We start from the raw sequence: 22,826 nt of genomic DNA, 5'->3' as shown, positions 1-22,826 counted from the left end.
TTTTAGAAGTGAGATGAAGTAAGATTGTTCATCATCTAGTCGTAACACTCATCATTCAGTGTGCCTCTGCGCATGAACAGGTTAATAGCGAAATGATTGAAGTGGGAATTGGGTCGAATTTGGGGAGATCGCGGACACTTCAGGAGTTCATTTCCCCATGGTTACAGTCAGAAGCACCAACCAACCGATCTTTGAAATTAAAACTGTCATCATGAAAAAATTCGCTTCACATTTTTATTTTATTTTTCTATAAACTGGAGCGATCGATGTTAAACCATAGAGGAAGATAAATGTAAATATAAATATAGTCCGGCCGAGACTGCAGTGCTGTCATCCCAAAAAATACGACAGTAGCCTATATTCCCCCTGGTTTTTCTTTATGTGGATTGTTTGTGTAATAGTCGCAATTTTCCTAAATGCAGGCTGCAATTGCACACTATTTCACATCACCATTTATATTATGTCATCTCTCTGTCCTGTGTGTGTGTGTGTGTGTGTGTGTGTGTGTGTGTGTGTGTGTGTGTGTGTGTGTGTGTGTGTGTGTGTGTGTGTGTGTGTGTGTGTGTGTGTGTGCAGTCGAGCCCCGGGGTTATGTGAGTGCAAAGACAAAATACATTAGAAATCGACAGAACATTTCTTCGTTCTGCGCAATTACGCACGGACATCCATGGACACAGTTTGTCTGTGCCAATACATTTTCAGTATAGAGAGAACTTTCTTTTTTGTGAATCATTTATCTGAATATTTAAATGCTTCTATCCTATCCTATAGGGCTGTCCGACCATCCAACATATCTTCTGACGTCACACACGCCAACTTTTTGTGATAATCTACCGCGCGCACTGCGGGTTTTTAACTGCCAGTCTGTTTAATCTTTCACGGCTATAAGACGTTTGAAGGTTTAGCTCGGGGTGGATTGTATCACATACAAAAAAGGAATTTAAATTTATGGTTCAGGAGAAGTGAGGTAGTTTGGGCAATATGCGTTTTGGAGACGTGCCACTTTAAACCCAACTGAATAGTTTAGAATGAAGGCGTGGGATACGTTTTATGAAAGGAACAAGCGCGTGTCAGAGTAGTTGGAAAGGTGGAACGGGCTTACTCATTCATTCATTCATTCATTCATTTTTCTCACACCAATCTGTTACGCGTGTGTGTGTCACAACTACAACAGCGGACGCGCCGTCTCCAAACCCCATGGATAAAAAGGCACCGCGCAAGCCAGCAGAATGGTCGTTGTGGGCGCTACTAACGGGACTTTCGCAGCCGGCAACATCATGAGGTCTGCGCTTATGATAGACGATAGGGTGGCCGCTGGTGGTATGGAGGTTCCCGGGGGGTCGTCCACTTATAACAATATGATGATCTCGGAAGCGCTCGTGCCACGGCTGTTGATGATAGCGCAAGCAGCCACCGCGCCATCGCCATCCACATCCATCTCCAGTCAAACGCAGGTCATGATGGAGACGAATGGGACCAGATGCGGCGAGCAGATCTTGAACTATGGCCGATTTGAGAAGGTCTTAATCGGGGGAGTCCTCACCATGCTCACGCTGTCCACGATTTGCGGGAATTTACTGGTGGTAATCTCGGTGTGTTTTGTGAAGAAGCTACGCCAGCCGTCCAACTATCTCATCGTGTCTCTGGCTATGGCGGACCTGTCTGTGGCTCTGGCCGTGATGCCGTTCGTCAGTATAACAGACCTGATAGGCGGACAGTGGATTTTTGGACAGTTCTTCTGTAATGTTTTCATAGCGATGGATGTGATGTGCTGCACCGCGTCCATTATGAGTCTGTGCGTAATCAGCATAGACAGGTGAGTGAGAGCAGAAACTTCTTTTACGATATCTGGCATTCTGAATTGCTATGTAACATTTCAAATGCTTATCATACATATTGCTACTTACTTCCAGCTAAATCCTGTTTAGATTTGCATTTTTGTCTATAAACACATTTCATTTATTTAGTTTATGCTTTCAATGCTTATTGTTATTGTTATTAACCACATTTGTGTATATATACAGTAAATATAGGCTACGTTATTTTCTTCTGTGTCTTATTTAATCGTGTGTCTAATTGATTCCTGCATGTTAAGTGTCCTCCGGTGACTTGAAAGGCGCTCACAAATCGTATGTTTCTATATAAGTAGTATATATTTTATTTAGTATTTAATATGTTATTTATGATCTAACAAAGTGCATGCATCTTGCATCCTAAGAAGACATGTCAAACAATCATATTTTATATCGTTACTTGATCATTATTTAGACAAAACACCAGATGTTAAATGTTATTTTCATATAATTAATTTATTAAACTTGTACAAATATCTTATTTTACCTCGAGAGACATTGCAAGAGGAAACACACAATTAACACAAACAAAAAATTACAAAAAAAAAAAGCAATAAACATTGGATAAAATACTAAAAGCATTAAACTGGAAAAATACTCAAAGAGCAAGAAATTCACAGTGAGATGTGTACAATTCAGAAATCATGATTTTAAATAAACCAAAATTTAGGAAGACCAGTAATTTTGAAATTGCTTTGCAGGGCTCTCACTGAATTCGGAGCACTAAATGAAAAGGCAGTCATTCCTAGGTTGAAGAGAACGCAATAAACATTAAGGAGGAGCAGCACACTAGAACGGGAACAATACGATTCATCCCAATATTCAAGTGGGGCATAGAATGCATACAATGTGTTTGCTTAACAATACGAATTCTAAATATACTGTAAATAAAAAAAACAATCCTTCTAATGTCTCATGGGGCTGAACAAGACTCTCCACATGCAGACTGTGTCACACTCACGAGTAGACACATTTTTGGATATATTCTTCAATCCCACATTTCCACCACACACCATATCCTATTTTACAAGATGACATTTCCCTGTCTGATAAGGTCTTCTGTTGCTCAGTCAGGATTTTGTGTTCAGAGCGCGTACACACACACACACACACACACACACACACACACACACACACACACACACACACACACACAGGTACAGGCTCTCGCTCAAGAGGCACTTACGCAGAATTACTGGCTGCTGATGTAGGGATCAAACCTGTGACCTTCAAGCCTGGTTGTTTGACCCTTTCATTCAGTATAAAGGATTCTAGTGACACTATTGGATTTAAGAAGCTGTAAATTACTTTCAAATGACCTCAAAATGACTGTAATAAAAAAAAAATGCATTTAGTTTAATCAGTTTAAGATGATTTTTAAATAATTATATTAACGCACATGCTTGCTGTAGTCTGGTGTGTTAAATCAAGTCTGTAAATGTATGTTAAGCATCATTTTTATGTGACAATATTCTAAGTGTATTCTCTAGAGTAGACCTAAGCTTTATGCATCACTTACAGGTTAGCTGATCCCATATGGTCCTTCTCATAAAATGACCCAGTTTCGCACCTGTCGGCTGCATATGTGAGCCATAGATTGTTGTTAAGCTCCTTGCTCAAGGGTGAGGGCAAAAAAACAATGACTCAGGTCAGAGAAAGGCAATAGAATTATTTGTGTTGGACTAGAAATAAAAAATATAAAAGATTCAAAATTGTCAGTCAGAGCTGTCTTAAAGGTGGAGTCAGCGATTCTGGAGAACGCTTGTTGTCAAAATCAGTGACTGTCCCAAAAGGGGTGGAGCTACAAACTGCAGTCCTTTGATTGGTCGACAAAATCATTTCCAGAGATAAACCGCTCTGTGTAATCCCCTCGGCAAGAGGGAAGAGTGCCGTGCCGTTCCAATCCGCATCAGCGTAAACAAGGCAAAAGTCTTTTCAGAGTCTTTTAGTGTATTGTAGTGAAAGTTGTTCTTTCAACATATTTATTTATTGTAATAATACTATTGCAAATAGTAACTTTGAAATATCCCCAATCTATGCAAAATATTATAATAAAAAAGAGATTTGAGAGGGAGTCAAACTTTTACCTTTTCAAAGTCTTTTCCACATCTTCTAGTTTATGGTATCGGCATAGGTAAAATGTTGTCTATTTCGAAATCCTTCAACACCTATCTTCCCCGTAGGTATTTGGGCATCACCAAACCCCTGACATATCCGGTCCGTCAAAATGGCTGCTGCATGGCCAAGATGATCGTGTCAGTGTGGCTTCTCTCCGCCTCCATCACCCTCCCTCCTCTGTTCGGCTGGGCTCAGAACGTGAACGACGGGCGGGTCTGTCTCATCAGTCAGGACTTCGGCTACACGGTTTACTCCACAGCGGTGGCCTTTTACATCCCCATGTCTGTGATGTTGATCATGTACCACAGGATCTACCGGGCAGCTAAACTCAGCGCCGCCAAGCACAATATCACCGGCTTCCCCAGGCAACGGGAGTACGGTCCGGGACTCGCTCCCAGAGCTGCAAGGGGAGACATCCACCAACCAGCAGCGTCAGGTGGGTGTTATGGGAAAATCTGAAATTAAGAGGTCTTGAGATCAAGCATATCTTTGAGTGTTTTGTGAGGGTCAGATGAGCGACAAATAGGGTTGAGAGCTGAGTGACAAAGGATTCAGAGTAATGTCAGAGGTTATCTGGGGTGGAAACCCTCTATTCTACATGCAGTATGGTCCATTTGGGACATACTTTTAATAATTTATATCATCGCAACGTTGCGCCTTGAACTTGCCTCTTGCTGATATATCCTTTAAATCGCTAGCTGTTTTCACTTGAAGGCTCTGTTGATGTGAGGTGTGGATACTATAGGTGGTCAGAATCGCCAAAAAAGCTGCTGATTTCCACTCAAAAAATCCAGACCACATTTAGTAGGACATTTTAGGAAATCTTTTTCTAACATACTTAACAGCAGCGAAGTATGGGTATTGGAACGCAGGGTCTGCCTTATAATCAAAAGTGTCAATTAAATATGCAGAGGGTGTCTGAACATAATTGTGAAAAGATCCACTTGCAATATGACAACTAAAACTCTTCTATTTCAGGAGAAACTGGGAGTGTTGAAGGCACCGAGGCCGAGGAAGAGGAGGAGAGTCTAGATTGCGTCGCGGCCGCGTTGAAGCTCCAGCGTGAAGTCGAAGAGGAATGCAGCACGCGCGTCTCCCGCCTCCTGAAGTCCGGCGAACACCACCACCAACGTCGCAAGCGCAGAAACCAATCTATCTTCAAGCGGGAGCAGAAGGCAGCCGCTACTCTGGGCATCGTCGTTGGGGCTTTCACCTTCTGCTGGCTGCCTTTCTTCGTGGTGTCCACAGCAAGACCGTTTGTCTGCGGTGTGGAGTGCAGCTGTGTGCCGCTCTGGCTGGAAAGGACTTTGCTGTGGCTCGGTTATGCCAACTCCCTTATCAATCCGTTCATTTATGCGTTTTTCAACCGCGATCTGAGGACGACCTATAGTAACCTCTTGAGATGTCGCTATAGGAACATTAATCGGAAGCTGTCGGCGGCCGGAATGCACGAGGCTTTGAAACTAGTGAAGCCGGAAACGGGTGCGTAAACAACTATGTCATCGGCGAAGATGAAGAGTGCAACATAGACACTTGCGAAAGGGAAAGCACAGTAGAGCTAACCCATGGATTCCACTGGTTGTGAGTGAGTGTGTGTGTTGTGGAGCACATTGAAAACAAGGTGGTTAAATCTAAAAGGGACTGTCCATTAATACACTTTCAGACTTTGTTTAACGGCTCCACTGTAGTTTTGGCCAGCACCAACAGACAACTGGAATCAAAATACCAAGGAGTTCCCGCGGCACTTACAGAATCACGCGAGAAACACTCAGAAGGTTATTGTTCCTGTCCGAAGGAGCAGTAGAAGATTGGACCTGCTTTTTTGAGATTTTCGCTCTTCTACCACCATGTTTCACCGGATGTTTTCAAGTTGTTTCGGTGACTGACTTCTTTTCTCGCTCAATCTGTTCTGAGCTACATTGAATTGATCTGGCAAATATAGGAGCCATCCCTTATTTCCCTGCAGAGGACTGCAAAGGAGTAGATACACAATGGTGGAAGCACACACATTGACTAGAGTATCATGTTGAATTAAGGGGTGAGACTGTTGCACAAAGCTGCTACACTGGACTACTGGATATCTCCCCAAAATGTGTTGAAGACAGAAGACGCGTACATTTTTTTCTGGGATGGAGAGAAAAATAAGTGAAAGTATAAATCAACGGTGATGGATTACTTACATACTTTGTGAATAGTTTCTGCTATTGTATTGTACTTACAACTAAACCCCTTTCACACATTCACTATGACTTCAAAATGATCAGGAGTTTACCTGGGTGAGCTAAGTGTGAACACAAATGTCTTGGTCATAACAATCGTTGCACAAGTCCAGGCACCGCCCCTCTCCATAATTTCCAGACTGCTTCTAGCATGTGAACGCATCAGAATCTCTGGATATTTTCCGTGGTTCATGTGGGAAAGGGACTCTACTGAATGATCATTACCCCAATGGTGATGTCCAACAATTGTAATGGATGGTATGATACCTTGGTTGCCACACTACTGAACAATTTTCTGCACATGACTGTTTTAAACATTGATGGAGTTTACCACTGGCTTTGTACTTGGCGACCACCATTGATGGACATTTTCTAACTGAGTAGACAGTGTCTTGTATTTTGTAGATTGAGCCAAGGAAACAAAATTGAGGATTTCTTGGCGCTCCGTTGGCCCTAATAGGCTAGAACACAAAATGTATTTGTCCTCACAGCGACACTGTTTTTCACAATTTTGGGTTTGCTTCAATGGACCAGCAAGCCAACAAGTGGATAAGTTGTAACTTACAGGTGCTCCGAGGAACTTTCAGTTTGTGTTAATTCTAGCGCCCTCTTTGGACAAAAGCGGTAATGTTTTTACCACGCCAGCTGTAGTTCCTGGGTGAGCGTATACCCATGACAAAGGCATTAAGAAAAACTTTATAGAAATAGCATTCTTTGCACTGGTGGTCTTGTTTGCTGTTACATGTAATTTATGATCATCAGAGGAAAAATTAGACTGTTTCAGAAATATTTAAAAGTTCCTCGTAGCACCTTTAAATCTCAACTGATATGTAAAATTTGTACACAAGTAAAAAAAGACACATTTTTCTGGGACAAACCTTATTTTAAAGGTTGTTCTATGTAATGATTTCTGTACCTGATCAGTTTATGGATCAGAAAATGCTTCTTTATTTATGTCACTACATGTTGGATGTGCCAAAACCTCTTCTTGTATTGAAGTCATGACCACTACTCTGTTCAAAAAACAATGTATTAAATCATCTGTTTTGTTATCAGGCTGATTAATTATAAAGCTGTTTTGGGGGAATTTGTATGTGATAGGATTGATGCAAACACTCTCTATACAGAAAATGTGAAATTGGCAAATGTTCCATTCAAACTCTGACAGGAAATGTAGTTTTTCATGTACAATCTCATCAAAATAAAATCAGTTTTAAACATTTAATCGTTGTGTCAATCAATTATTTTTTGATAAATGACTATTTGTTTCAGTTCAACTTGACACTTCAGCACCATCCACCACCCCACTACTACTAACTTGAAGGCACAAGTAACATACAGCTCCGGAAAAAAATAAGAGACTAATCTGGATTTATCTTCAATCTTCATCTCTATATTACTTAATGAAAATGCTCTTAATGACAACAAATGTATTGGAATTTGGTAGAAATTTTGTCAGTAGTTTATATCATAAAACTAAAATGTTCATTCTACTCAAACATATGCCTATAAAGAGTAAAACGAGAGACACTGAACATTTGGAGTGGTCTCTTAATTTTTTCCAGAGCTGTATGTTTTTTTTAAACCTTCTGCTATTATTAAGTTCAACGTGATCACAGACACTAATTACAGAGAGGAGTCGTCATCTTAAGTCTCTAAGGATGTTAAATCTAGGCCAAGTGTGTCTGTCTGTCTGTCTGTCAGGATGTTAAATCTAGGCCGGGTCTGGCATTAGAAAGCTGATAGAGGGGAAAGAGAGCAGACGATAGCAGGTATTATTATATATATATAAAAAAAAACTAATGTTGAGATTGAAATAATTTTCATTCTATATTAACCTTCGGAATAGTGCTAAGAATAATGATGGAAAAAATAGTTAATGTAAGGGCTTTAGAAAAAAAACTAATGTTGAGATAATGGCCGTTTAAGCATAGGAGAAATATACAGAGGCAAACAGACAAGGTTTAGTCAAATGAACACCTCAATGTACATTTAGGATCTTATATATTACTACTTATATGAAAGAAGGCATGGTATGGAAGCAAAATATACAAGGCTCTCTAAATTGACCAGTGATTGAAAGAAGCGATTTTTTTTTGCCTGCAGTGTCTCGCTATAAGTTTATTAATATTGTCTTTTACACGTGGACAGAGATAAGAAGCAAAGTGTTGGGGTAGTAGCAGGCAGGCAGGACCCAAATGCAGACGTTAAAGCTGGGGTATATGATTTCTGATTGGTCAAAGTTAACATGAGCTGTATACTTTGACCAATCAGAGCGAGGCTCCGATTCTCTGTTCTTTTTGGCTGTTGGGAATGTCCATTCACTTTGGCACGACTTTGTTGGTGTAGAACGTGTCAGGGAGGGACCATAGGGGAGGGACCAAAGAGAACAAGTGGAGCGGTTGAGGTATTTGGATTCGAATCGCTATCCCAACTGCTATTTTCTCCATAAATCCTCCACCCCAGTTTTAAAGTAAAAGATAATGTATTGAGCTCAAAAAAGGCATCAACTCAAAAAGACCAAAAGATGAAAAAACATGGAGAGCACAGAACACAAGTAACACAAGTAACACACAGGAGACGAGACTCACCAACAAGCACACGACGAACCATAATGCAAAGACAACCCACAAAGGGACGACAAGGGGTATATATACCACACAACAAGGCACAGGTGGAACACATTAGGGGCGGGGCCAGTAATCACACACACACACACACACACACACACACACACACACACACACACACACACACACACACACACACACACACACACACACACACACACACACACACACACACACACAAACACACACACACACACACACACACCGAAATAAAACAGGAAACACAGGGACACCACCCAAACAAGACAAGACACAGACAGACCATGACACAAAGAGTTTTATAATTGTATTTTTGTTCTCAATTCTTCAAGGGGTTTGCCACCATGTACAGTATATTCCACCACCCTAGCAGTGTTAATACGGTCTGTGCTGCTGAGAATGTGTCCTAATTAACTTGAAATTGCACTAAAACTAAGTGAGGGAGTCGCAGAGGGCAGTTAGCCAGTCACACAGTCACAGAAAAATCCCCATCTTACTGAAGGAAGTGCGAAGGCTTTAATTGCCGCCTTTATTCTCTCTCTTATCATTAATTAAAGCTGCGCAGTGTGAGGTTTTATTATGTAAAAAATACTCCCAGACTTTGAACCTTAATCACCAAGTGGAGGACTGCAACATGGAGACTGCTGCAGATTCGCACAGTTCACCAAAATAGAATGCTGTTGTCGGCTTTGATGTTACGAACTGAAAAGTGAAATACAACAACTAAACAACACAAGTTTATCAAGATAAAAAAAAAGGCTATACAAACTTTTGTTGTGATTTTTCTCATCTCCTTTTTATATAGTTTTTCTTAATGCCTTTGTCATGGGTGTACGTTCACCCAGGAACAACAGCTGGCGTATTAAAAACACTACCGCTTATGTCCAAAAGGGGGCCGCTAGAATTAACACAAACATTTAAAAAACACGTTATTTGTAAAATAATAATTGAAAGGTTAATTGAAAGGTAAAAGCACACCTCTTTCATTCAGTAGTTGTCAGATCCATTATAAGTGTAACCTAACTCTAACCCATTGAGAAACATATAGGTAAAGGTGCTACGAGGAACTTTTAAATATTTCTGAAACAGTCAAATTTTTCATCTGTTCATCATAAATTACATGTAACAGCAAACGAGACCATCAGTGCAAAGAATGCTATTTTTATGTAGTTTTTCCTAATGCCTTTGTCATGGGTATACGCTCACCCAGGAACAACAGCTGGCGTAGTAAAAACACTACCGCTTTTGTCTAAAGGGGGTGCAAGAATGAACAAAAACAGAAAGTTCCTCGGAGCACCTTTAAAAAGATTTTCGCTCTAGCTGCATTTTCCTGGATGTTTTGGCCTGTATAACACTCTGTCTACCTCATAAACTAAACATAAAATCTGATAAAACTAGACACATTCGCTGATTCCAGCACCAAACAACACCCAGGGCTCAATATTTTACTCTTTCTGTACCTGTTACCTGCTTATATGTACGTTTATCTTCCTTCATAGCCAAGTCAGTGAAAATCAATTTACGTTGCCAGATCTTGCCGCTGAGGCCTTTTTTATAGTGTAACTGGAAGAGGCTGTATCTCAAATCTCAAAGAATTATGAAGCACATTTTTTCTTTCTTATTTTGCAGTTCAAGTTTTGACAATTTTGTGTTTCCTAGTGCGGCAGCGAAACTTCCCGACCTTGATTTTTATTTATTTTAAGAACATTTCGATTTCCTCTCTTAAAGCTATAGTGCGTAACTTCTGTCGCAACCTTGAGCAATTCTGAGTAATTTCAACAACACTGTCGGTGCATCTACATGAGGTAAAGCCTTTCGGTGATGGCGCATGGATTTTATACCTTCTGCTGTACGTCCAGGTTTTTTCTTAGCAGTAGAATCAACAACTGAAATATTTCTTGGGCTCTTCTTGGGATTTTTCTGAGCTCCTGCACCATGTCGAGGGGCGACACCAGTTTGTAAACTATCTATCTATCTATCTATCTATCTATCTATCTATCTATCTATCTATCTATCTATCTATCTATCTATCTATCTATCTATCTATCTATCTATCTATCTATCTATCTATCTGTCTGTCTGTCTGTCTGTCTGTCTGTCTGTCTGTCTGTCTGTCTGTCTGTCTGTCTGTCTATATCCATCCATCCATACAACCATCGTAGAAAGTTCCATTGATTTTCTGTTGTTATAGTTAAGAGTGCACATGTGATTGATGTCAATGGCAGTGACGCACTTTGTTATTTTGACTCATTTACTTTGACGTTAGCTCACCCTCAACACGAGCGCCTGCTATTGATTCAAACTTCCCACATTCACACTCAGAAAATATCATAAAGACAGAATTATTTCTTCTCAACACACACACACACACACACACACACACACACACACACACACACACACACACACACACACACACACACACACACACACACACACACACACACACACACACACAGCTGACAGCAGGGGAGACTTCACACCTTCTGTACTGTAACTTTGACACAAAAGATGAAACGGACTCGCTGTTATTTACACTTTATTCCGCTGGTTTCGAGAGCGACAGTGGGAGAGTGTTTGATGAGATGGAGAGAACAGGAGGAGGAGTGAGAGAGAAAGAGTGAGTGAGAGAGAGAGAGAGAGAGAGAGAGAGAGAGAGAGAGAGAGGGAAGATAGAGGGGGGGAGAGAGAGAGAGATATGAAGTGAATCTGGGGATGTTTTTCTGTCCTTCTTTGATGAACATGAGACTGTTATATTGGGATGATTGCTCGGAACTTCTAACTTCAACCACTCTGATCAACTATTAGATCAACTGTTTTGTTGACATATTAATTATTTTCATATTTTTATTTATCAAATGAGCTATATTTATTAGTGCATTTCCAGTTATTTATTCATTATAATAATAACTGGGGAAATGCAACTATTTTATGCTTCAGATATATTCATTTGACCTCAACGTATTCTATCAATGCTGACAGTTTTCGTGAGGTGAAGCTTGCGTTGGTGATTGAATGCCGTTAAAGGTGCTACGAGGAACTTTTAAATATTTCTGAAACAGTCTCATTTTTCCTCTGATGATAATAAATGTTAGTGTTGCTAAGCGCAGCCCCGAGGAAGCCAAAATCTTTCTACCCAAGTCAAGTGACACTTTTTGCCCTCGAGGCTTTTTAGAAAGGCTTTTTTCTCAACATCAGTGACTCACTTTTTTTCTTCTTATCTTTTATTTTCAACCTCTTGGGGCTTCGAACATGTCACACTCTGTCCCCGTTATATCAACTACAAGTTTGACCTGGATTCCCTGTGCTTTGAAGGTAGGATGAAAGGATAGAAGTGGGATATCCCCATCAAATATCAAACGCTAGATTTTAAATTCAACCCACAACATGCCTCAGGGGGTCGCACATAATCCCCCAGCTATTGCTTCAGAGAATATGTAAGGTTGTAAGTGACAAAACTAAATATATAAATACTTATTATAAATACGTTACCTTCACACTTTAAAGCTGCTACAAGGAATTTTGAAATATTTCTGAAACGGTCTCATTTTTCCTCTGATGATCATAAATTACATATAACAGCAAATGAGACCATCAGTGCAAAGAAGGCTATTTTTGTATCGTATTTTTTTTCCGTAATACCTTTGTCATGGGTAAGCTCACCCGAGCTTTCTCATATAATGAATGTTGTTTACATTCGAGCTATCGACACATTAGTTGACACCAAGTTTGATTAAGCCTATCAGCTCCACAAAACTCTCTCTGTATTTCTCAGTATGGCAGCGTTTACAAACTGGTGCCCCTCCCGGACACTGGTGCAGGAGCTCAGAAAAATCCCCAAGAAGAGCCCAAGAAATGTTTCAGTTTTAGATACTATTGCTAAATTGGCTAAATTGGATAACTGCTACACTAACCACTAAGTGCAAAACAAAACACATAAACACATTTGAAAGCTTTACTGGAATTGGTGAAATGGAATTGATATGGATTTTCTCATTTAAGATTATTATGTCTATTTTTCCGAAACGGTTGAGTTTTCTTCTAAACACTGGCTACTAAAGTTAACAATTTGAAGTGAAGAAAAGTGGAACATCTAGCAGCTAAAGAGCTAAACGTACAGGAGTGAGAAGTCCCATTATGAAAGCTTTTATCATGTATTTTGATGTGTATTTGAAAAAGACATGCACTCAATCATTACATTCTCTCTCTCTCTCTCTATCTCTCTCTCACACACACACACACACACTGACACACACACACACGGAAGGAGAGTGCTCGCAGGAAAACATGTCCTTTTGAATAAAGGATTGCGAAAATTGAAAGATTATGAATTTTAATACTCCTCCACTTAACACACAGAATGAAACATATATCATGAGAGGCATAATGCACGGGCTTAACTAGACATACATTGAAAGGTCCTTTTTAAAACTGGCATCTGAGCTTTTATAGTCCTTAATATTATAGAGCCAATGTCTGTCTTAAGATATGCCAGAGTACCAAATTTAGACATTACACACTCACTCACACATACACACACACACACACACACACACACACACACACACACACACACACACACACACACACACACACACACACACACACACACACACACATCTTCTAAGCTCCACTACAGTAATGACATTGCTCTCTATGTGCAGCGGGAGAAAAATATTCAATCCCTTCACTCTGATACAGCGCAGTGCAGTTATTAGTGGAGCTTAGAGGACGTCTGCTTTCAGTCAAAATAAGGTGTTTGAGCCCATTGTCTGTCTGTCTGTCTGTCTGTCTGTCTGTCTGTCTGTCTGTCTGTCTGTCTGTCTGTCTGTCTCCCTTATGACCATAGCAAAGGTGTATTGTTTGTCTTTATATAACATTTAGCTTATCAGTTATTTATATCAGAAGTTCAAATCTGTCAACATCTTCCAAAATGTATCGCAATCTGGAACTGTTGACTATATTCTCAACATTTTATTTTGTCATTTATTCTTGAAATTTCAAAAAAATTCTCAAAGTGCATAACGAAAAATAAAAATCCTCCTTTCAATTTCTTCACTCCTATGGCCATAAAAAAGTTTCCATATGAATGTCACTACCAACAACGAAAGCCTTTGTGAATAAAGAAATGCCGGTAATATCTGTTTGAAATTGCGCGACCTAAATACAACGTGAAGTCAGATCAAAACAGTTTTTTCCTGTCGCTGTCTCCTTTCGCTCCATTTAAAAAAAAGAGCTTGATCCCTTTTCCCCCTATGACATTTTCTTTGTTCTATAATTCACCCGCGTATCTTTGTAACTATAAATATACTGCCTGCCTGTCTGTCAAATGTATATGGCATGGTGCATCAATATGAAATCTCTTGTTCTTACTCTCGCTTCAGTCCCCCCCCATTGCCCTTTAGTTTAAAAAATTCATCTTAGTCTGTCACGCCTGCTGAAACAAGTTTATTTTTTATTCAGAATTGGCTTCACTTAAATCCCTATCTCAGTAAATCCCTTTGTATTTCCCTTTTTCATTCACAAATATCAGATTCCTTGTAAATCATTAGCCTCATAGCATAATTGCCCAAATCATATTTACTCTACTCTACTTTTACTCTACATCTACTGTATTATACATCTACTCTAAAATATGACTTAGGCAATTATGATATTAGGCTAACGAAAAGTAGATTAGAGTAGATGTAGAATAGAGTAGATGTAGAGTAAAAGTAGAGTAGAGTAAATATGATTTAGGCAATTATGCTATGAGGCTAACAAAATGTTAAATGGACTCCACTTATATAACGCTTTCTCGTTGGTGTTTGCTTCCAATTACCAACAAAATAAAAAATTCCAGTGAAGTTGTCTTGCCGAGTATTGCATATGGATAAATTTTACTATTGCTCCTCCACAATATCAAACAATATCTATAAAAAAATAAGAATTATAGGATTGTAATAACCTCTAGACCTTCACTTTCTCATTTGCTGGATAACTAGAAATAAAACGGCTATAAAAATGTCTGCTAAGTCAAGACAGATAGACACAGACAGTGGTTATGATCTCCCCAAATATATAACACCACTAATCATCACGAAGGACAAGTTCCTAGGATGCTTAAAACTGTACAAGATCGCCGGCCTTCTCTGCATTTTATAAATCAACTTTAAATCATCGTGGCCTGACCTCCTATCTAAGAACCTCAGCTCTAGTCATTTACACATGGCAATAAATTATATTGTAATGCCCTACTGCGGCTGCAATAGTCTAAACCCCATTCTAAAATCTTAAGGGGACACTGCAGGTGAATAGGGTGAATTTTTTTTAACGTATAGATATCATTTTGAAACTTTGCCAGTTGATTACTGACATTAAAACGATCATTTTTAGAAATGCAACTTTTTCAGACATATTTGAAAGAATATGCAAATTTGGCAATATCTTAACTAATTTTGTATACATTTGCATCTCTTTGCATCTCTTTGTCTGATTTATCCAACATCTAGAAAAATCTAGATGTTGGATAAATCAGACAATGAACAGCAAATGAACAAATCCTTCAGTAATAACCTTATGAATAGTGCTAAGAAAGATAATGGAAAGTTTAGTTGATCGCCAAAGTTTAAGAACATTTGTTTACAAACTACCAGCGTTACTTCCTCAGTCGCAAAGTGATATGGAACTCTGCAAACTGATTGGACATCATAGCAGTTATGTATACGCCCATTATACAACCGTTAGGAACCAATAGGATCGCTTGATTTAAGCCACCCGTTTTATAATGCTTATTAAGCATGAAGTAACAGTTAATTAATTTACCCTTAATAAATATTATTTTGACACAATAAAAGGCCACTGTAAATGTATATATAAAAAGTACAAAATCTTGGAAATAAGCTCATGAAAAAACGCTTGTTTGTCCATGTACTTTTGGCCATGTATCTAATAAACTGTAGGATTTTCTCAGGTGTGTATGATGGTGGGCTGTGAATTATTTGCCCAAATATATCTCCCTGACCTGGCCTTGCCCCTTTAAAAAAAACTATCCTATTTCCAGAATATAACAGCTCGAGCGGAAAGTGTATTTTGGATCGAGACCAAAAGAAGTGTTACATGCATCTCTCTTACACCTATTTCTATCTATGTCCTATTTCCACATATCTACACCTCTTCTCTCACCTTTCCACTCCCTCCCAACAAGCTGTCTCCATCTCTCCATATATATTTATGTATTTACAACGCCTGGAAATATGGTCTAAAATAGTAAAAATCAATATATGATATCAAGTTGGGTGTCTCAATACGTTTTTTACAAAAATCTGATACATTTTCCCTAATATTCTAAAACTTTATAAAAGAAAAAATAACAGCTTTTTTATTGTCTAGATTAGACCGTTTGACAGGACTGTGTGGGCGTGGCTGTATGAAACGGTCTTCATTGCAACAGTCATTGTTTCTATCATAGACATAATAATCCTATATTATGTCTATGGTTTTTATAGAACGTTCAGGCAGAGAACGGTTGTGGTTGGCCTAACCGTTTTCTGATCCTTTATTATCATGCAAATGACTCCCCAAATTACACAGGTAGGAAGATTCTGTGGATTTGGGTTAACAGGTACTTAAAGCAATCACCCCCCCCCCCCCCCCCCCGCCCCACTCGCTCCCTCTTCTTCTCTCTCTGTCCCTCTCTCTGTCTCTGTCTCTGTCTCTCTCCCTCTCTCTCTCTCTCTCTCCCTCTCCCTCTCTCTCTCTCTCTCTGTCCCTCTCTCTCTCTCTCTCTCTCTCTCTATCTACCTCTCTCTCTCTCTCTCACAGTAGGATCTTATACTTGTTTGAAAGACTGTGTTATGCAATGCTTGCGTATCTGCATGGCTCATCATTGATTTATGTTCACAGCTTGAGTCTGTTTGCGATTCATCAAAACAAATCAAACAACACACAACGGGGGAATATACAAAACATACACAAAACCCTCTTCTGTGGGCATCTGACATGTCTACTTGTTTTAATTTCTTACAACAGACCCAGCTGGATTCCACTAGTAGTACTTACTATGACATGAGTCAGCTAAAGCATACATTACACAATGGTATGGGATTATTTAGCACACATTTCAAGACATACAGTAAATCTACACTGAAACATATGAATGACTGCAGTTTTCGACTTGTGGAGAGCTGTTGCCAATTTGCCTATTAAAATCCAGGTGGTGACCTTTCTCACTTCCTTAAAATAAGCAAATATATATTCCCAGGAATCTATTTTTCAGTCTGACGTGTCCATGGCACAGCGGCCACAGTGGCTCAGAGCCGTTATCATGTTCATCAGAACTGAAGCAAAAACATTGATACAATACCCTCTGTTATTCAAGGAAATATCTCTAGTCAAGTTAAACAATGAGGGCAGTAAAATATTCTTAAGACTTAACCAGGATAGGCAGTTTTGCATTGTATACACGTTAGATCTGCATGAGCACTGGTAGTAAACAGTGTGCAGCTTTATTTTTTTATCTTTGGCATGGCAACACCTGACCAAACCTCTGAACAATAGTCCTAACAAAATAAGAAAATTTTTTAATTACATTTCCAATAACATTTTAACATCTCTTTATATCAGAGAAACCACTGCCCATTCTAATTACCACCATCATCATAATCTTCAACCGCTTATCCGTAGTCGGCTCGCGGGGGCAGCAGCTCGAGAAGGGAACCCCAAACTTCTCATTCCCCGACCACAGTAACCAGCTCAGACTGGGGGATCCCGAGGCGTTCCCAGGCCAGTGTGGAGATATAATCTCTCCACCTAGTCTTGGTTCTTCCCCGAGGCCTCCTTCCAGCTGGACGCTCCTGAAACACCTCCCTAGGGAGGCGCCCAGGGGGCAGCCTTACCAGATGCCCGATCCACCTCAACTGGCTCCTTTCGACGCAAAGGAGAAGCTGCTCAGGTGTGTCTGATGACTGAGCTCCTCTCCCTATCTCTAATGGAGACGCCAGCCACCCTCCTGATAAAACCCATTTCGGCCGGTTGTACCGCGATCTTGTTCTTTCAGTCATTACCCAGCCTTCATGACCATAGGTGAGGGTATGAACAAAGATCGACCGGTAGAACAAAAGCTTTGCCTTCTGACTCAGCTCTCTTTTCATCACAACGGTGCGGTAAAGCGAGTGCAAAACTGCCCCTGCTGCTCCGATTCTCAGGCCAATCTCACGCACCATTGTTCCCTCACTCGCAAAAAAGACCACGAGGTACTTGAACTACTTCCCTTGGAGTAAAGACTCATTCCCTACCTGACATAGACAATCCAATTCCTATTGGAAACCATGGCCTTAGGTTTAGAGGTGCCGGTCCTCATCCCAACCGCTTCACTCTCGGCTGTGAACCGATCCAGTGAGAGCTGAAAGTCACAGACCGATGATGTCATCAGAACCACATCATCCGCAAACAGCAGAGATGAGATCCTCAGCCCACCGAACTGCAACCCCTCCCCACCACGACTACGCCTTGATATCCTGTCCATGAATATCACAAACAGGATTGGTGATAAAGCGCAGGCCTGGCGCAGGCCTGGCGCAGGCCAACCCCCACCAGAAACGAGTCCGACTTACTATGTCCGAACACAGCTCTCGATATGAGAGTACAGAGATTGGATGGCCCTGAGAGGGGACCCCCTCACCCTATTCTCCCGCAATACCCCCCACAGTAACTATCGGCTGAACCCTCCTTTCCAGCACCTTGGAGTAGACTTTGCCAGGGAGGCTGAGTAGGGTGATACCCCGGTAGTTGGTACATACTCTCTGATCCCCTTTTGTGAAGAGAGGAACCACCACCCCGGTCTGCCACTCCTTCGGCACTGTACCCGACTTCCACACAATTGTCGGGCCCCTCACCTGAGACCACTTTGTCTTGGGAGACCCTACCAACAGCACTAGGCTCCAGACAACACAGCCCTCAGTTTCATAGGGACACACAAACCTCTCCACCACGATAAGGTGATGGTTCCCGGAGAGGTATGTATAAATAATTTTTCTAAAATTACTGTATATTTTATTGTTATGATCCCCCCCATTATTTCTATTATCATTATTTTCTCATATACACTGTATAGATACAGTATATGTGTGTGTGTAGGCAGGCAGTCATATTAGGAAACTTAGAAAGGAAGTAAAATAGTTAAAATTAAATTCATCAGAGCTTATTGAAAAATAGTCAAATAGTCTTTCCACTGTATTTCACTCTCTCTTACACAGTAGCTGGCAAGAGTGGCACTGCCCCTTTCCTAATTCCTTAAAATAGGCAAATATATTTTTCCAGGAACATATTGCACATACTCACTTACTGTCATCCTCACATACTGTTTGGATGCAGAGGACAACACATCAGACATTGGTTAAGGAACTCAAGTGAGGTGAGATCTTATAGCTTTCAAATGGGAATATTGTGATAATATATTTAAGAGATTATTTAAAAGGAAAAATAACTAGGGGTGTGAATCTTTTTGGTGATGTTGCAAGTTATGGCATGAAAGAAGAGTACATGTATGTAGTTTTTAGATTTAAAAAGTAAGTTCTGATCAACTGATTGCGATAATATAAACACACAAAGGAAAAGGGCAACCGGCCTAAGCTAGGTTTTCTCAAACTTGCCACTTTCTAAAATAAAATGTCAAATTATTGAATTTTTATTTTTATTTTATAATTATTATTATTTTTGATAACACTTTATAATAACTATCCGTTGTAACTTGTTAATAGATCATTAGTAAACTCTTAATTAATGATTATTAATGATTTGTTAAGTGTTTGTTAGCAGTTTGTTAAGGATTTATAACAATGGTAGATAGTTAATAGCTTAATAATTGAATCAGTTCATCTGGGAGGTAATCCGAGATACCGACGAGGCTGAAATAGGCTATAGTATAGACTATACACAGTGCATGGGCAACTGAGGGCAGCCCCATTTTCAAATATTTTTAAATAAACTCAATACACACTGTGCATGCCATGGATTTGAACGTGACGTGATCAGTTAATCTCGGATTACCTCCCAGATGAACTGATTCAATTATTAAGCTATTAACTATCTACCATTGTTATAAATCCTTAACAAACTGCTAACAAACACTTAACAAATCATTAATAATCATTAATTAAGAGTTTACTAATGATCTATTAACGAGTTACAACGGATAGTTATTATAAAGTGTTACCTTATTTTTGCATTTTCTTTATTGAAACTCATCACCAGGTCTCAATGGACAATTTCTCCACCAGCACCTCACAGAATGAAAGCTACAATGACGATCATTTTGACATGTATAATTACGTCAAAATTTAATTCAACAAGCATGTGGCCACATGTATAATCATCGCTATCGGCCTTCCGATGATCCTTTTGGCCATCTACTCTCTTTATTCTCTGGTATGTACATTATTACTGATTTATTAATGTACTGTCTGTATAATGTGTCTGTCGTACAGTCTGTCTGGGACAAGAAGTTGTTATTATTACCTATACATTTTCAGGAAAATCTTACTCAATAATTGAAATGTTCCTGTGTTTAAATGTGGAATTCCCGCCAAAATGAGGAAGCCAATGTAGGCTTGAGAGTTGATCACATCCAGGTCTTCCCAAGTACACATGCCTGCCCTCTAAAAGTATCATCTATTTTTATATATAGTGGGCGTCCTGGAGAAATGCACCTTGGACCAAGTTGGAAGACCAAGCAGAAATAATAATAGAATATATAAGTAGATACATCTTCACCTCAAGGGAGCGTTGCAATCTTTAATCTCAACACTAAATATGCCAATATTACCCATTGCACCTTTAAACTATGATGGTGAACATGGCTAATATTACCTTCCTAACATCAGCATAATAACATTTTCATTGGATTATAACTTTAAACTTTAAGATCATATTCTTTGTGCATTCAGCATCTGATTCATAAAGACAGCAGTCATTATGCAATCAGGCTACATGGAACTTTGAGTTTCTATAAAAGCACCATATAAATGCAAGATATTATTAATATTAATATGAACATTATTATTATTATTATGTGCACAACTTCTTCTCACCTTTTACCAATGTTTTCCTGCAGGTGCGAAATGATAATGTTGCTCCGATCTACGTCATCAACCTTTTCATCTCCGACCTCATTCAGCTCTGCTGCATGATCGGCGAGGAGGCACAACAGACAGATGAGGTTCGGCTGATATTTATCATCTTCCGATTCATTCACCTATATGGTGTTGTGGTCAGTGTTGGCTTCATGGTGTGCATCGCCCTGGAAAGGTAGCTATCTGTCTACGTGTTAAACTACTTTCATGTCTGATCAATGTCTTATTATGTAATTGTGAAGCTACTCAAACTCCATGTGTCTGTCTTGTATTACAGGTATTTGGTCATCGTCTATCCACTATGGTACCGCTGCAGAAGAACTATCAAGATCTCTGTGGTGGTCTGTGTCTTTGTCTGGGTCGTTCCTCTTGTCCCTTTACTCACCTTGAATGTATGGGTTAGATCAATCGTCCCAATAACCTCTGCAGCCATTTCCCTCCTGCTTCCCTTCCCACTGTTCATCTTCTTCCTGGGTGGTACCCTCAAAGCCCTGTCTGCTTCCAGGTCGGTCCCCACTGATGAAAAACGACGAATTGTTGGGATTTTGGTTCTGGTGCTACTCAATTATACAGTGCTGTTTTTGCCCTTCATACTTTTTTTATTTTCTTATAGATTTAGAGAATTATATGAAGAATCCCTCTACCCCCTGTCCTTTATGTTTCTGAAGTTCAGTCCTCTTGCAGACTTAGTTCTGTATATTTTCATGAGGAAAGGGGCCATAGACAAGCTGTTGGCCTCTCTGTGTTGTTGCAGAATGGACAGCAATGATGACAGCAGGTTTGGACATCAGCATCAACATCAGTTTGCTATGAGGTTTGCTCATATGCTATGAGGAACTTTTAAACCTTTCTGAAACTTTTTTCCTCCTATGATCATAAATTACATCTAACAGCAAACAAGACCATCAGTCATTTATTATAATCGATCCAAAACTGTGTTTGTTTGCCTAACTCTTATTTTATGCTAATAATTTCTGTTTTTGTTTAAGATATGTTTAATTTTGGTGTTTGAGTGGAAGGCATGTACGTTTTGGGGTGTTGGGTTTGCAGCTTCTGTTGTTTGCTTGCATTATACATAACATTCTATTTCAGGTTATATGTTATTTTGTATTAAATCTTACATTTTCTTTCAGGTTTATATTAACAATCTGTTTTCAAACAATAATGGGATAATATACCTTTGGCTTTTTAATTCATTTAAATACTGACAAAAATAAAAGATCAGAGATCTATATTCACTGATTTTGACTGTTAATTGTTGTTTTGTAATACGGTGTACATGCTTTTGAGGCACACTGAAGTTATTGGTTACACATAAACATTCATTTTGATTTAAATTGTCTTTATGCAGAGACTGTTTTTCTCTCCTCTCCTTCCCTCCTTGAAGTCTCCCAGCAGAACTATGGAGTCCCCTATCGGAGCCCCATGCAGGACTCCGTTCAGGGTCTCCAAGAAGTTTGAATACTCTGAACTGCTGTTCGGTGCATACGCACAGACAACAGTCAGAGTCTTCTAGGGAGGCGACCCTCTCGTCCACCGGGGTAAACATAGTAGCGCCCAGCCGGGGGCTCGTGAGTATCCCCACACAAGGTATTTTTGAACCATTCTCTGTCGGGCCCCTCACCTGAGACCACTTTGTCTTGGGAGAACAGGAGCACTAGGCTCCAGACAACACAGCCCTCAGTTTCATAGGGACACACACACCTCTCCACCACGTTAAGGTGATGGTTCCTGGAGAGGTATGTATAAATAATTCTTCGAAAATTACTGTATATTTTATTGTTATGATCCCCCCCATTATTTTTATTATGATTTTTATTTTCTCATATACACTGTATAGATACAGTATATGTGTGTGTGTAGGCAGGCAGTCATATTAGGAAACTTAGAAAGGAAGTAAAATAGTCAAAATTAAAT

At 39.7% G+C, this 22,826-nt stretch overlaps 2 protein-coding genes across 2 annotated transcripts; both read left to right on the top strand.

The window, feature by feature from the left end:
• Positions 1-1,229: 1,229 nt before the first annotated feature.
• On the top strand, positions 1,230-5,461 carry LOC307257860 (5-hydroxytryptamine receptor 7-like; the record flags this gene model as incomplete). Its single annotated transcript, XM_080037220.1, has 3 exons — positions 1,230-1,816; positions 4,037-4,407; positions 4,950-5,461. 3 exons carry the CDS (start codon positions 1,230-1,232, stop codon positions 5,459-5,461), a joined length of 1,470 nt encoding a protein of 489 aa, XP_079893346.1.
• Positions 5,462-18,779: 13,318 nt separating this feature from the next.
• LOC307257544 (G-protein coupled receptor 4-like) lies at positions 18,780-22,425 on the top strand (the record flags this gene model as incomplete). Its single annotated transcript, XM_080036805.1, has 4 exons — positions 18,780-18,794; positions 20,891-21,084; positions 21,187-21,723; positions 22,308-22,425. The coding sequence occupies 4 exons, from the start codon at positions 18,780-18,782 to the stop codon at positions 22,423-22,425; spliced, it is 864 nt and encodes a 287-aa protein (XP_079892931.1).
• Between the last annotated feature and the right edge of the window lie 401 nt (positions 22,426-22,826).

Source organism: Ammodytes marinus (genome assembly GCF_949987685.1).
Source record: "Ammodytes marinus genome assembly, chromosome: 11".
Taxonomy (NCBI): Eukaryota; Metazoa; Chordata; class Actinopteri; order Uranoscopiformes; family Ammodytidae; genus Ammodytes; species Ammodytes marinus.
The sequence above is the reverse complement of the archived record's forward strand: the minus strand, read 5'-3'. Positions and strand labels throughout refer to the sequence as shown.